We start from the raw sequence: 15,182 nt of genomic DNA, 5'->3' as shown, positions 1-15,182 counted from the left end.
CTACATTCTTGAATGCTTTCCATCTAACTGCCTTAATGTATATGTGATAGCACTAATTATCTTAAACCCTGGGGAGGGAAAGAGAGAGGTTTCTTTGACTCAAATTCAAGAGTGAATGAACCTCCTTCCTCTCCATGCAACCTCTAAATGTGCTGAACGTCCAACTTTTCTTTGGAGCACTATCATATCTGATTTTGACAATCTCTCCCCAATGATCTCCTGACTTCTATCTTTCCTTAAAGACATTAGGACCAGTTCCATGGTCTTCTGCATCAGTGCATTTTCTGCCATTATTCTTGGTGGAACCTGGAGCCTCCTACAACACAGTCCCAACCTACCTACAGAGACAGACTTATCTATCATATCTTCACCCCTTATAATCCACACTTCTGCTGTTCTGCACTTTTCTGCTTCTGTATCTTTGCATCCAGGCTATTCTCACCTTCCTCTTCTTTTTCGTGTCATTATTACCTTATGAAATTCTATCCATTCATCAAATATTTTCTCATTCTCCTAGTATGAATTAATCTCTCTTCTCTTGTGGTAGACTGTGAGCTGCCTCCCCCAAAACCATTCTTCCCTTACTTTTCAGTAACCATACCAATTCTTTGGGGGAAGCAGTCACATAAGACTACATAAAAGACTACATTTATACACTTAAGTGTACCCATGTGACTTAATTTTAGCTAACAAGATATAAATGAAATCTATATACTTCTTTCTTTCTCTCTTTCATCCTGCTCCCTCAAACGAGGACGAAATGATTCTACAGTTACCCTGGATCATGAGGGTCATGCCTAGAGTAGGCCCTTGACAATTTTGTAGACCCAGCATCCCAACCATACATAACCCATTTCCTGACTTCTTTTATATTAGAAAGAAATAAATTTCCATCTTGTTTTTTTTTTTTTTTTTAAGATTTTATTTATTTGACAGAGAGAGACACAGTCAGAGAGGGAACACAAGCAGGGAGAGTGGGAGAGGAAGAAGCAGGCTTCCCGCCGAGCAGGGAGCCCAATGCAGGGCTCAACTGAGGACCCTGGGATCATGACCTGAGCCGAAGGCACATGCTTAACCGACCGAGCCACCCAGGCGCCCCTCCATCTTGTTTAAGCTACTGAAAGAAAATTTTTCTATTATATGCAGCTTTAAACCTAATCTTAGTTGATATCATTTTGAAGATGTATAATTCTTTGGATTCCTTTCACAGCATTCACGTGAGTATAGGGCATATATCATGCCCAGCACAGCAAACCACTCTGCATCTAGCAGACAATGTCCACTGCACATGATCTTGATAAATGCTCATATAGGCCTTTGCTCATAGCTCAAACCACTTAGTAGTATTTCATTTACATCTTCACTAGCAAATGGACAAGAGTTCAAAATATTTTCACTATAATTTCTCCATAACAGTTAAATTTACTGAGTAAACCCTCTTAAGATATTTATCAAGGAAATAAAGGCAAAAACTTTATAGGAGAAAAACAAAGCATACAGGACTTTAAATAATCACAACATTTTGCAAAGACCAGTAAGAAGATTCTCATGAGATTTCTCTATACAGACAAAGACAAGTTATTTCCATCAACAATCAAATTGGTCAGAGAGCTACACAAATCTCTCCTTCAAATACAGCAACTGCTGAATTTTAATGAATTCTGAAACTAAAATTATATTTACCATCTGTACAGCAGATGCTCTGGATATGCTTGTAATATTTCTCACACTACTGTTTATATCCCACATCACTTAGGAAGCCCATATTACCTTACATTAACCTTACATATCACATTAAAAGGAACAGGTCTAAAGGTAACCTTTGGAAACAGTCTAATGTTAAACAGGTATCTTAAAATTTTACAATTTGGATTATAATTTTTCTTTGCCCAAAACAGCAACAGCTTAAAAGAAAAATCCCTTTTCTAGGACCTTCCTGTCTCTTAAAATATTGACCTTATAGTTCCAAACAACAGTGAGCTATTACAATTCTATGAAATGCTAGAATCCAAACACAGAGAACAGAGCACATCAAAGCTGAACAATGCACTAGCTGTGTGATTTGGGGCAAGTTACTTAACTTTTTTGATTTCCCCATCTTTAAAATGAAGATAGGATTACTATCTACTCATAGAACTATTATGAGGATTTACATAAATATATTTATGGAAAACATTTAGGAAAGTGTCTGGCACATGGAGAATACTATGTAGGTGTTTCCTATCACCATTATTATTATTAATTGAAGGTTTAAAACTATTCTAAAGTCAAAACGAATTTTAAAAATTAAAAATTTTATAAATTAAGATAATCTCTGTAATGTTATATAAAACATTTACTGAAGAACATTTGCTTTAATATCACAAATGGTCATAGAAGCTAAAACGATTTCTTTTGAGTCATCTAACATAGACGGCTCAAAATCTTTTGCTTTCATAATCTCATAGTGCTGTAAAACTTGACCTACACAGGACTTAGTGGCAGCCATGAAATTTAAGCTTCACTTTCATAATATTCTATTCCAATTTATGCTCTTCTTTCCTTCATCATGAGAAATGTTTGTGGATTGTTCAAAATCACCAAATACACAGTACATAAAATCCATTATGAACTAAAATTAAAAATAAAAAAAGAAAGTACCTGAGATTCAAGTGGAATGAAGGAAATATTTATTTCTTTACATCTTCTTATTGACTTGGAGCAAGAAGCTTTAATTTTGTTAAAGAGACTATCAGGGCAAACTGAGAGAGAGAAAAGAAATCAAAGCATGTAACTCCAGCTAAGTTTTTATTCTTCTCAATAAATCATTTCAACATCCAAGAATATTTATTTTTTACATATAATTAGTGACTTTCACAAAATAATTTACTATGAGGATGAGATAATATGTAAATATTCTTCTTCACTTTACACAGCAGATGTATTCTAGCCAAGAGGGCTGTGATAGAAATTCCATTTTTCAAATTCATAGGCACCATAAGCTAAGATTATTTCCTTAGAGAGCTGCTTACACAGCAAACTAAAATTATCAGGAAGGAAAATCAGGTCCAAACCCATGACTTAATAAACTTTTACAGGACTTTCAGAACTTCTTAGGAATTTATACTACTTTTCTAAATCTGGCACTAAGTGCAACCATACCACACAAATTTCCTTGTATGTATTACAAGAACTTCTCTAATGTCAGGAAATCCTGAGACTAATAAATTCTGGACCTTAGAGCCTATTCCCCCAACCCGACCTTTAATCTAGGTTGGAACATCAACCATTGGGTCCTAGTGTCCTTTAACATGATGTTCTTTGGCCTCAAGATTCCTTAAGAGGCTTCACATTCATTAAATTTTATCAATTCCATAAACATGAATTTCTGTATAATAGTTATTTAAAAGATAAATAGTTATGGCATGATATTTTTAAAATGCAAACTACTACAGGCATGAGATAAATAATAATTTACAGGAAAAACAATATATTACTTAAAATGATGAATCTCTAATAGCACAGACCAAGACTGCACTTAGATGAAGGGCATTTTCATTTTGCAGTATAATTATGTAAGGCATAACATAAAGCAGAATTATATGTGTTTCTAGACTTCTCTGTGATTCTTTAGTTTAGCTGCTTTCTATTTGAACATATGGCATGGTAAGAGAAATGTGACAGATGCTCTCCATTAATATTTGCCAAACAGATGGCAATTTCTTCAGTACTCTCCCAAAGGGTCTTATTTTTGATTATATAATCAAATCCCCAATTAAAACTCTGATTTTAAAAAAATTCCTCCTGGGGCGCCTGGGTGGCTCAGTTGGTTAAGCGACTGCCTTCGGCTCAGGTCATGATCCCAGGGTCCTGGGATCGAGTCCCATATCGGGCTCCCGGCTCAGCGGGGAGCCTGCTTCTCCCTCTGACCCTCTCCTCTCCCATGCTGTTTCTCTCTCGCTCGCTCTCTAATAAATAAATAAAATATTAAAAAAAAAAAAATTCCTCCTGTTATCAGCATAAAATTTGAGGGACAGTTCTCACCACCAACCCCCCACCACTGTATACCAGCAAAAACGACTAGTTCAGAATTTAATTTTCTATCACCTTAATATGAATTAGGATAGATATGATCTCATATCTTTAGATTCTTTCTAACCTAATTAGAATAAGCAATAAATAGAAAAGCATAGTATTATAAGAAATACTTTAAAATTAATAGGATTATTTTATTTTATAATGTTATGTCAATCACCATACATTACATCATTAGGTTTTGATCTAGTGTTCCATGATTCATTGTTTGCATATAACACCCAGTGCTCCATGCAGAATGTGCCCTCCTCAATACCCACCACCAGGCTAACCCATCCTCCCACCGCCCTCCCCTCTAGAACCCTGTTTGTTTTTCAGAGTCCATCGTCTCTCATGGTTCGTCTCCCCCTCCGATTTTCCCCCCTTCATTCTTCCCTTCCTACTATCTTCTTTTTTTTAACATATAACGTATTATTTGTTTCAGAGGTACAGGTCTGTGATTCAACAGTCTTACACAATTCACAATGAAACAATACTGCTACAAAGCTACTTACAGTCAGTGAAGTATATATATGCTGCTTTGTATTTGTTCTCAGATTTACTTGCAAAATCACGTAAAAAACAGTCTACAGACTTAAAAAAGGTTAGATGTTAATATACATTTAACCAAATACTGATTTAAATATGCTAGCTTTTGAAATAACTAAGATTATTCTTTTTAATAAAATAAAACTTTTAACTTTCTAAAAGTTTACTTTATAAACTGATTTCTTTTTAAATGCTATGTTGTCTAGACAGTAATAGCTAAAAACCTAAGTAGTAAGGTATTATGTATGAACAGAGTACAGTTTCAGCAATGAGAAGATCCAGGAACAATTCAGTGAGAGAGAAGCTAGAAGCCATACATAAGACCATCAGAAGGTAATAAATCAAGGAGCTGAGAAGCCAATGAACATACTGGAAATGTTATCTTATCTGGATAATGAAACCATTGAGACTATGATTGAAGAGGTGCTGAAGAGAGTAACAGTGAGCTAGGAGTAAAACTGTCAAGGGATAATGAAAGACCCAGAGGTTGGGAAATGACTGCAAGGAGGAGGAATGGCAGGTAATACAGTCTGGTAGTTCTTACATGCCTCAGTGCTGGTAGTTTTAAAGATACAATGATCTGGAAGCAAAAATGAACACAGAATTTAATGATCTCTCCTCCATCTGTTTCTTTATCTCCTTCTGGAAGTCCTAGAACTATTTCTGTTAGATCTCATGGCTCATCCAGCAAGTCTTCTATCTTTCCCCCATAATTTCCATGACTTTGTTTTTTTGCTTTGAGATATTCCATTTTGACCTTCTAGGCTATTAATTCAAATTTCAATGAGGATTATCCTTTTCTGCAATTAACTGTTTAATTGAGAAATCACATTTTTGAACTTCAGTAAGTTTTTTATGTGCTATACTCGACTCTCCTTATGTGTGTTATTTTTCTGTTCAGGTCATCATCCTTCTCTCCAAGCAGCTGTATTTTATAAGCTGTGTATTTTCTTCATTCTTAGTGAACTTCCTCTCTCTGGCAGCTGACCCACTTAGATGTGTCAATGCTTTCCTTTGTCAACTCATTGAGGCTTAGGTTTGTTGTTGAAGAACCCTAAATACAGGCAGTTCCACAAAAGGAGGAAGGCAAAAAGATTTCCCCTCCTGAGGGCTGTAGGTATATAAGCAAACAAACCACCAGGGCTTCTCTTTTTCACCAACTGACCTTTCCCCTCGGGTTCAGAAAATCTCTTATAGCCAAACTCTTCCTGAAATCTGTCATTTTATGACCCCTGGTTGGGTACATGCTGACACTGGTCTCCAGGGGCTCACCAAGCCACTGAGGAAAGAAGTCTCTCACTAGTTTCTCCACTAGTGTCCAACAAGCCCAAGCCCTTACTGGTACCCACAGGGCTGGAGGACACAGGTAATCGACTCAGGACTGAAAGAGAAACTAGAGTTGGTTATAGTAGAAAAAGGAGCCACATTCAGGTACCATTTTCTCTGAGTCCTTTGCTTCTTTACTAAATACACAATTCTGTATCCTGCTTCTGTCACTTAACATTAAAAATGAACAATTACTTAAATCACTAAAATTTCCTAGAAATCTCATTTTCAATGGCCACATAGTCTTTCATACCATTATCTGTTAATGCTAAGAATTAGCATTAGGATATAAAATGTCATTGAAACCCACTAGCAGCCAGGAGCGCCTGGGTGCCTCAGTGGGTTAAGCATCTGACTCTTGGTTTTGGCTCAGGTCGTGATCCCAGGGTCCTGAGAGCAAGACCCACATCAGGCTCCCTTCTCAGTGCGGAGTCTGCTTAGGTTTCTCTCGCCCTCTCCCCCTCCTTCCCACTCTCTTTCTCTCTAAAATAAATAAATATTTAAAAAAAGAAAAAAACACCAGCAGCCAATATGCAGAGACAAAAACAGTGAATGTCTGATTTTTTTTCCTGCTGTCTAACAGAATCAGAAGAAATGAAACTGGAATTGCCAACTTAACATTCTGAGTGGGAATATGCCAAAGGATGTATTGGAAAATTCTCAGATATTATGGTATTTACTTGGCTCTAAAAGTTTGGCTTTAAGTATGAGCTCAATTACAGATCACAGACTAAGATACTCCTTTGACATATAAAACATATTTACACACACGCTTAGATGCATACATACATGTGTGTATATGTATACATAAATGTACGCTATAGAGAAGTCACTAAGATAAAGGATTAAACCAAGACTGTTTCTTTTATGTATATTTCTGTCGTCCCAAAAAATATGGTTGCACAGGAACAGCACTGAGTAACAAATTACTCAAAGAAACTACTGTTTTATACAATTAAATTCTGCTTTCATATATGGGGGAGGGGGGATTTTTCACTTAATATATTCTCATCGAGAAGAGTGCAAATGAAACGATTTTCTAACATAGAAAAACTTTCCTAAGCAAACTAGTTTATGGCACTATTTTCCTAATAAAGAATGTTTTATTTGAATTTTCTATGAGAAAATGATGTCAGTGGTGAATGATGAACATGCCTTTTAAAGATTAAAAATACTCACCTTTGATGTTGGAGAGATAAAATAAAGAGCTTTCATTTGTCTGACAGGTTCTCGATTCTTATAAATATTCTCCACAACTAATAAAAAAAAAGTAATTTTATATAACCAAGTATTTATACATTTGAAACAATTTTAAAATAAGCTTTACTTCTTATTTATAATAGGGAAACATATTTACATATACTGGGTTTAACATTTTCTTTGTCTCCATTTGATAAATTTAAAAATCCCAAAAATGGGGGCGCCTGGGTGGCTCAGTCATTAAGCATCTGCTTTTGGCTCAGGTCATGATCCCAGGGTACTGGGATCGAGCCCTGCATCGGGCTCCCTGCTTGGAGGGTAGCCTGCTTCTCCCTCTCCTGCTCCCCCTGCTTGTGTTCCTGCTCTCGTTATCTCTGTCAAAAAAAAAAATCTTTAAAAATCCCAAAAATGTAGGGATGCCTCAGTGACTCAGTCGATTAAGTGTCCAACTCTTGATTGTGGCTCAGGTCATGATCTCAGGGTCCTGGGACTGAGTCCCACATCAGGCTCCATGCTCAGCACAGAGTCTGCTTGTCCCTTTCCCTCCCCCTCTGCCACTTGCACTCTCTCTCAAATAAATAAATAAAATCTTAAAAAAAAAAAAATCCCCAAACTGTATCTTCCCTAAAACTAAACTCTGGGCTAAGTGCTCATCATGAGAAAAAAAAAGATAAAGCAGCTATTTCATAGTTAGGTCTACCAGCATAAGCAAGCAACAAGCCATGAAGAAAGCAAGAAAATGCATTAAAAATGAAAGTATGTATTTCTTCTTAAAGATATTCTACTATAATAGCAAATATGATACCAGATATCAGGCTAAGCACTTAACATGAATTATCTATTAAACCTTACAGTAAGTATTATATAACAAACCTATAAAGTAAGTATTTTACAAATAAGGAAACTGAGGCTTGAAGTTGTTAGGTAACTTGTCCAAGTTACACAGCCAGAGAGCAGAACAGGTAAGATTCCAACCCAGATCTGTTTGACTCCAGAATCCAAGTTTTTAACCACTATAATATTCTTTTTTTTTTTTTTTTTTTGACAGAGAGAGACACAGCAAGAGAGGGAACACAAGCAGTGGGAGTGGGAGAGGGAGAAGCAGGCTTCCTGCAGAGCAGGGAGCCCAACGCGGGCCTTGATCCCAGGACCCTGGGATCATGACCCGAGCCGAAGGCAGACGCTTAACGACTTAGCCACCCAGGTGCACCTTAACTACTATAATATTCTTTAAATAAACTGCTAATTAACTCTTATTCTTTTAAAACTATGCAATATTTATATTTTTAAAATGAAATATCACAATTTACTCAATTATAGTTTTATTATTGAAATTAAGAAGTTCATAAGGTTAACTTACGTAAAGTGAAGTAAATTTAAAACTAGTAAACTCTAAATTGTCAAATTAACTGTTAAAGCTATATTAAAAAAAAAAAACTAAAGTATCATTCTACAAATCAAGAGAACCATCTTTTAAGACTAAAGTTGGCAAAGGTCCTGGAAAGAATTAAAAAGATTAAACTTGGGGTGCCTGGGTGATTCAGTCAGTTGAGCATCCAATTCTTGATTTCGGCTTAGGTCATGATCTCAGGGTTAAGGGATCAAGCCCCGTGTGGGGCTCTGTCCTCAGTGGGGTGTCTGCTTGAGATTCTCTCTCTCTCTCCCCCTCTGCCCCACCCCCCACTTGTGTGCAGGCACACTCTTGCTAATAAATAAATAAATATCTTAAAAAAAAAGATTAATCTGACAGGCAAGGGAGGCTACTGTTGGACTTCTCTGATAAATATGGCGATTCACCTTTTTATTCCTATATTTATACTAGTAAAGTATAGGTTTATCATAGCTTCTATTAGGATATCAAATAAGGTTTCCAAGGAAATATTTAATTTTATTTTTATCTCCATTCCCAACAATTATAATTTCACCTTTAAAAGATTAAGGGTTAGGGGTGCCTGGGTGGCACAGTCAGTTAAGCAATCGACTCTTGGTTTCAGCTCAGGTAGTGAACTTGGCGTTCTGAGATCAGGGCCCAAGACTGGCCTCACACTGAGTCTGCTTCAGATTCTCTCTCCCTTTCCCTCTGCCCCTCCTGCTTGTGCTCTTTCTTTCTCTCTCTCAAATAAATAAATAAATCTTAAAAAAAAAAAAAAAAGATTAAGGTTAAATCTGTATAAACTTACTTTTATTGCTTAATACTCAAAATCAAGTGTCTTACAGTCATCTTATGCTATATATACTATTATGTTTGGTGGGTAATGTACATGTTAATGTGTGAAAATACTATGATATGATTTAGAATACAGACTTTGAAAATACTCTTAAATGTCTGGTTATTAATAGCACAAAGTGCCACTTCTTCAATTCCCTGGAAAATGGATATCTATAAGAGATTTTTAAAAAAGATTTTTATGATTATTCCTATACAGTGACAAAGGAATAATCTAACTCCCAGTCCATTTTTTAAAAGGGTTCTACTTTTTCTCATCAATTTTTTAAAACTTCTAAGTCAGTACTGAATATTTTCACAAATGACCTGAATGATGACAGAATGTATGATCACTGAACCTGCAGTGCCAAGTCTAATCAAGGGAATCTCAATTTGAGAGCCCATGTGGGACTCAAAGGACTGGGACAAGTTCAAGTTGGTAGATATGATGATGATTAAACCAGAGCAAACCAAGGTGAGCACATATAAAGAAGCAATGTTCTCCATGATAAACAGTCCTTATGAAATGCTTCTCAAAAAAAAAAAAAAAAAGACTTCCTGTGGTCAAATAAATTTAGAAAACTGAGTACTACACCTGAACCCAGGGGATCCACATACCTGCTGGCACAGAAAAAAATCTCTGGAAAGTCCTAAAGAAACCTGTTTAGCTTTGTCTAATGCTATCTCCCAAACGTACTTGCCAACAGAATCTTTTCCTTGAAGAATATCTATCAACGCCGAACACACAGTAAGAAACACTGGTCTACAAAAGTTCAATAAAACCTCCTTACAGTGCAAAATGTTTCTGTAGTTTCACAGAGTTTTCATACACATTAGCAAATGGTTCTCACTCTAGTTGCAAATCAGAATGACCTCTGGAAACTTAAACTTCGTGGCTTAATCAATATTACATTTGTCCAATAGTAGAAAAATCAAGGCTTTAATCTTCTAATTTTTTTTTTTTATGGTTAAAATGTCAAGCTTTTTTTTTTTTTTTTTTTTTTAAGATTTTATTTATTTATTTGAGACAGAGAGAATGAGAGACAGAGAGCATGAGAGGGAGGAGGGTCAGAGGGAGAAGCAGACTCCCTGCCGAGCAGGGAGCCCGATGCGGGACTCGATCCCGGGACTCCAGGATCATGACCTGAGCCGAAGGCAGTCACTTAACCAACTGAGCCACCCAGGCGCCCTGGCTTTTTTTTTTTTTAAGATTTTATTTATTTATTCATGAGAGACACAGAGAGAGAGAGAGAAGCAGAGGGAGAAGCAGGCTTCCCGCTAAGCAGGGAGCCTGATGCGGGACTCGATCCCAGGACCCTGGGATCATGACCTGAGCCGAAGGCAGATGCTTAACCATCTGAGCCACCCAGGCGCCCTTAATCTTCTAATTTCTAGTTGAGAGTTTTTCCACCGAGAAGACCATAAATACCACAAAGACAAACTGAATATATAATCAATAATAAAAGATTACATATTAAAGATTTTATATTTAGGGGTGCCTGGGTGGCTCAGTCGGTTAGGCGGCTGCCTTCGGCTCAGGTCATGATCCCAGAGTCCTGGGATGGAGCCCTGCATCAGACTCCCTGCTCCGCAGGAAGCCTGCTTCTCCCTCTCCCCACACCCCCTGCTTGTGTTCCTTCTCTCGCTGTGTCTCTCTCTCTCTGTCAAATAAATAAACTCTTAAAAAAAAAAAAAGATTTTATACATAAGTATCAAAATAAACATATAAAAGCTTTTAGATAATCTTCCCCTTGTACACAATGCTCAGGTTTTCTTGAAAATACTGGTGTACATTTGAACCTAACAAGTAGCAGTGACAGAGGGTACACATCCTACATTAAGTTCCAAAATATAAAAGAATTATATTTGACTTTTAAAAACTTTTATTTATTTATTTGAGAGAGAGAGTGAAAGCTAGAGAGAGAGTGAGCACACACAGAAGGAGGAGAAGCAGACTCCCCACTGGGCAGGGAGCCTGATGCAGGGCTCGATCCCAGGACCCTGGTATCATGACCTGAGCTGAAGGCAGACACTTAGCCGACTGAGCCACCCAGGCACCTCTATATTTAACTCTGAGTCTCAGTTTCCTCATTATCAGTGAGGGTATTTAAGATCTCTTTAAAGGGTTGTCATGGGGTGCCTTGATTTTATAACACAATCTTACTATCCACTTAAAGCAATACGTGAAAACCAGCAATATTTATAAAAACACTGAGGTTAACCCAGTGTGTCAACATTCAAAACCATTATCAAATATGTAAGAGTTAAAAATTTCAATAACAAACTCAACAAGGCAACTGACTTAGTTTTGGTCAGGAGCACTGAATTATAATCTCAGCTGAAGAAAAAACTTCCAGGGCTTATTCTGAAGACTCACAGAGAAAAGAATGTCCAGTGTAATTATTATGGCTAGCATTATAAAAATAAAACATAACCTGTTCAGAAACACAATGACTAAAATTTATTAATACTTCAAACTTTCCCAATCACAATAAAAAACGTTTTCATGGTGAGTATTAGTAACACTTACCAGTTATACCCTCGGCTAGAAGATCTGTCATTTTGCAACATGATGCCAAAAGCTTAGTGGTAAATTCATCTAAAAGCATTATCTTAAAATGAATATCAATTAAGAAATAGTATAAGTACTTGATTGCCAAGAATTCACAAAAGATAGAATTTAATACATTAAACCTACTCAAACATAGACCTTTTATGACATAAAATGAAAATATTAGGGCAGCAGGCAAAATTATCTCAACTCACCTTTTAACTTGTATGACCTGGAGATTTATTTTCTCAATATACATACATATAATATCATACATAAGTAAGCAAAAAGAAACATTTCCATTTTGAAGCAGAGAACTTGTTCATTTTATTTACTTATTTGAGAACTTTTTCATTTTAAATGTATCTTGTGTTTAACATCAAATTTTCTTAAAATTATAAAATTCCACTTCTGGAATAATAAATGTTCCAGGTGCTGTTGTAATCATTTGCCATGGATTAATTCATTTAATCTTTACAACCAAACTATGAGGTAATACTATCCCTATTTTATAAACAAGGAACAGAGAGATCAAGGAATTTATCCAAGAAGCCACAGCTATCAAGTGGTGAAGCTGGGATTTGAACGCAATCAGTACGGTTCCAGACTCTATACTGTTACAGAAGTATAATAAGGACAATATATTGATGTCCTCAATTAAAGGGCAAAATATGCAAATTCTACCTTCCATTCGCCTTCTTTCTTGCAGTCATCAAACACTGTTGCTTTTATCTCTGCCAAAAAAAAAAAAAAAGAATTATTTATAAATCTTAACAGTTAGAAATATAATAATAGAATAACTACTCAAAAGATCAAAAACATTGGGGAAGCATCCAACTTGAAAATCTGCTAACCTATATAAAAAGTATATATACTTGTTAAACTCTAGGTGAAAATCCAGTTATCTTTAATACCTAACATTTATTTATTTATTTTTAGAGCGAGAGAGCACACACTCACACACTCATACCAAATCGGGGGAAGGGCAGAGGGAAAGAGAATCTCAAGCAGACTCCCTCCCCACTCCCCCCATCCCTGGGCCAGGAGCTCAGCTGGGGCCTCCATCCCCTGATCCTCAGATCATGACCTGAGCCAAAATAAAGAGTGGGATGCTCAATTGACTGAGCCACCCAGGCACCCCCTACCTATATTTAAACTGTAATATGTTTTTAAACTTTTGAGAATAAAAGTATTATGAAAGACTAATATACTTAAGAATATATTTAAGTTTATATCTGGAAAATATTTCTGAAACTATTAACTGATTTGCTTTTTCCTATTCTACTTAAATCCCAAGTAAACAAGATGAAAACAAAACCCACAGGAAAATCCCTAACTAGCCCATTGCTAAATTATATCTGATAATCGAAACTAGGTACTTTTCTTCCTGGTTTAATGCAATACAATTTTCAACAATTTATATTCTAGCACTAGATACAAATATTCAGCCTTGATTTATAATCAATAAATATTAACATTTTCCTTGCAATGATTTTCAAAATTGATCTAAATATATTTTTCAAATTAGTTCACTGATTTACAAAAACTTTTTTCTTATATATTAAATAATACACATAGCAATTCATACAAATACCTGTTGTTCTACTTCATAATTCCCCACATTTAATGTTTCATTAATTTTCAATTTTGAAAATACATAGTATGTAATAAATAAAATATAATTAAAATATAAATTATAGTAACTTCTAATTTCACTAATTCCTGGTACTGAGATGTTTATATAATTCATTTAAACTTTTCTAATTTATATTTAAGTTAATGTTTGTAGAAATATACCATCAATTTTTGGCATCACATTAAAAAAATGACATGTTCAAGCAAAGGATATATTTAATAAGGATTATTAATAATCATCATAAGAAGTATGATCTGGAAGGTTTTACTGTAATTGGGAAGCCTTGAAAGTGTTAAGAAATACTAGTAAAGGTGCTTATATATGTTTGCTAGGAAGATTATAATGTTAAATGAGAATTATGGCAAAAGCCTAGAGTGTTGAATGCTAGTTTAAGCCTAACGCACTGGTTTCTTCTACTCTATAGGCAGAGATGAAGGATTTTCTCAGGCAGAGTTCAGACACTAAAATACTATGCTACTTCCCTTTCTAAGCTTGCGTTATTTCTATATACCTCAAGCAGGCTGCAAATCAAAGAAATAAATGCTCATGAATTTATGACTGAGCAGCTTGAAGAGTTTCCTAGGAAGAACTCATCTCATCATAGTCTTTAAAACCTTAGAAACTACACTGACCTATATGGTAGAAACTAGTCGCATGTCACTACTGAGCACTTAAAATGTGGCTAGCCCCTGAACTGGGATGTCCTGAAAGTATAAAAGTTGCTAAAGTAGGGGCACCTGGGTGGCTCAGTTGTTAAGCGTCTGCCTTCGGCTCAGGTGGTGATCCCAGGGTCCTGGGATCACCAGATTTCAAAGACTTAGTACAAAAAAAAAGGAATGGAAAATACTAATTTTTTATATTTACATGTTTAAATGATAACATTTTAGAAATTTATTATTAAAATGATCCTCATCCATTTCCTTTTACTTTTTTTTAGTGTGGCTATTAGAAAATTTTAAATTATATATGTTGCTTGCATTCTATTTCTACTGGATAGTGCTGCCTTGGAATCCAAAGGCAAATACCCAAATACCCAGACAGTGTTAGCATCTTAAAAATAAACAATAAAGAAATAACCAGCTTTGTGGACTAGAAATTAGGGGCATCCATGAAAAGTGATATGGTCACAGGTAAAGTATGTTTGGAAGGTAATCAAAGGAAATCACATCAACTAATATTACAGAACTAAAGAGGCATTTCCTCCAAATACTAATGAAAATTATTTGACCTTACATACGTTTCTCTAGCACCCCAAATATGGATATATCTCAAAGACTCAATTCCCTTAGTCCACTTGCTCTACTCTCTCCCTCAGAAACCATATTCATCCTTGAAAGTTTCATCTATCAGATCCATCCTTCACTTTTGCCAACATTATTGAGATATAACTGACACAAAACACAACTTTAAGATACACAATGTGCTGATCTGATATACATATACTGCAGTATAATTACCACTGTAATGTTACTTAACATCTCCAACACCTCACATAATTACCATTCTTTTAGTAATTTTGGGACATAAGAACATTTAAGATCTATCTACTTTAGCAACTTTTTTTTTTTTTTTAAGATTTTATTTATTTGACAGAGAGAGACACAGTGAGAGAGGGAACACAAGCAGGGGGAGTGGGAGAGGGAGAAGCAGGCCTCCCGCGG

General features: G+C 35.7%; 1 protein-coding gene across 3 annotated transcripts in view; it reads right to left on the bottom strand.

The window, feature by feature from the left end:
* The window catches only part of STXBP3 (syntaxin binding protein 3), a 52,441-nt gene that overhangs the window by 27,126 nt on the left and 10,133 nt on the right, over positions 1-15,182 (bottom strand). For 2 of the 3 annotated variants that reach the window (XM_021690086.2, XM_021690087.2), the window contains exons 2-6: positions 12,570-12,619; positions 11,865-11,946; positions 7,108-7,184; positions 4,569-4,647; positions 2,641-2,741 (exon numbers count right to left, since the gene is read on the bottom strand). In XM_021690086.2, coding sequence (XP_021545761.1) covers positions 2,641-2,741; positions 4,569-4,647; positions 7,108-7,184; positions 11,865-11,946; positions 12,570-12,619 — 389 coding nt within the window. Of the gene's footprint in view, positions 1-2,640; positions 2,742-4,568; positions 4,648-7,107; positions 7,185-11,864; positions 11,947-12,569; positions 12,620-15,182 lie in introns of those variants that run through there. The other variant, XM_021690088.2, reaches the window with a different exon arrangement.

This window comes from Neomonachus schauinslandi, chromosome 4 (genome assembly GCF_002201575.2).
Source record: "Neomonachus schauinslandi chromosome 4, ASM220157v2, whole genome shotgun sequence".
NCBI classification, from domain to species: domain Eukaryota; kingdom Metazoa; phylum Chordata; class Mammalia; order Carnivora; family Phocidae; genus Neomonachus; species Neomonachus schauinslandi.
This window is presented reverse-complemented; position numbering and strand designations above follow the sequence as displayed.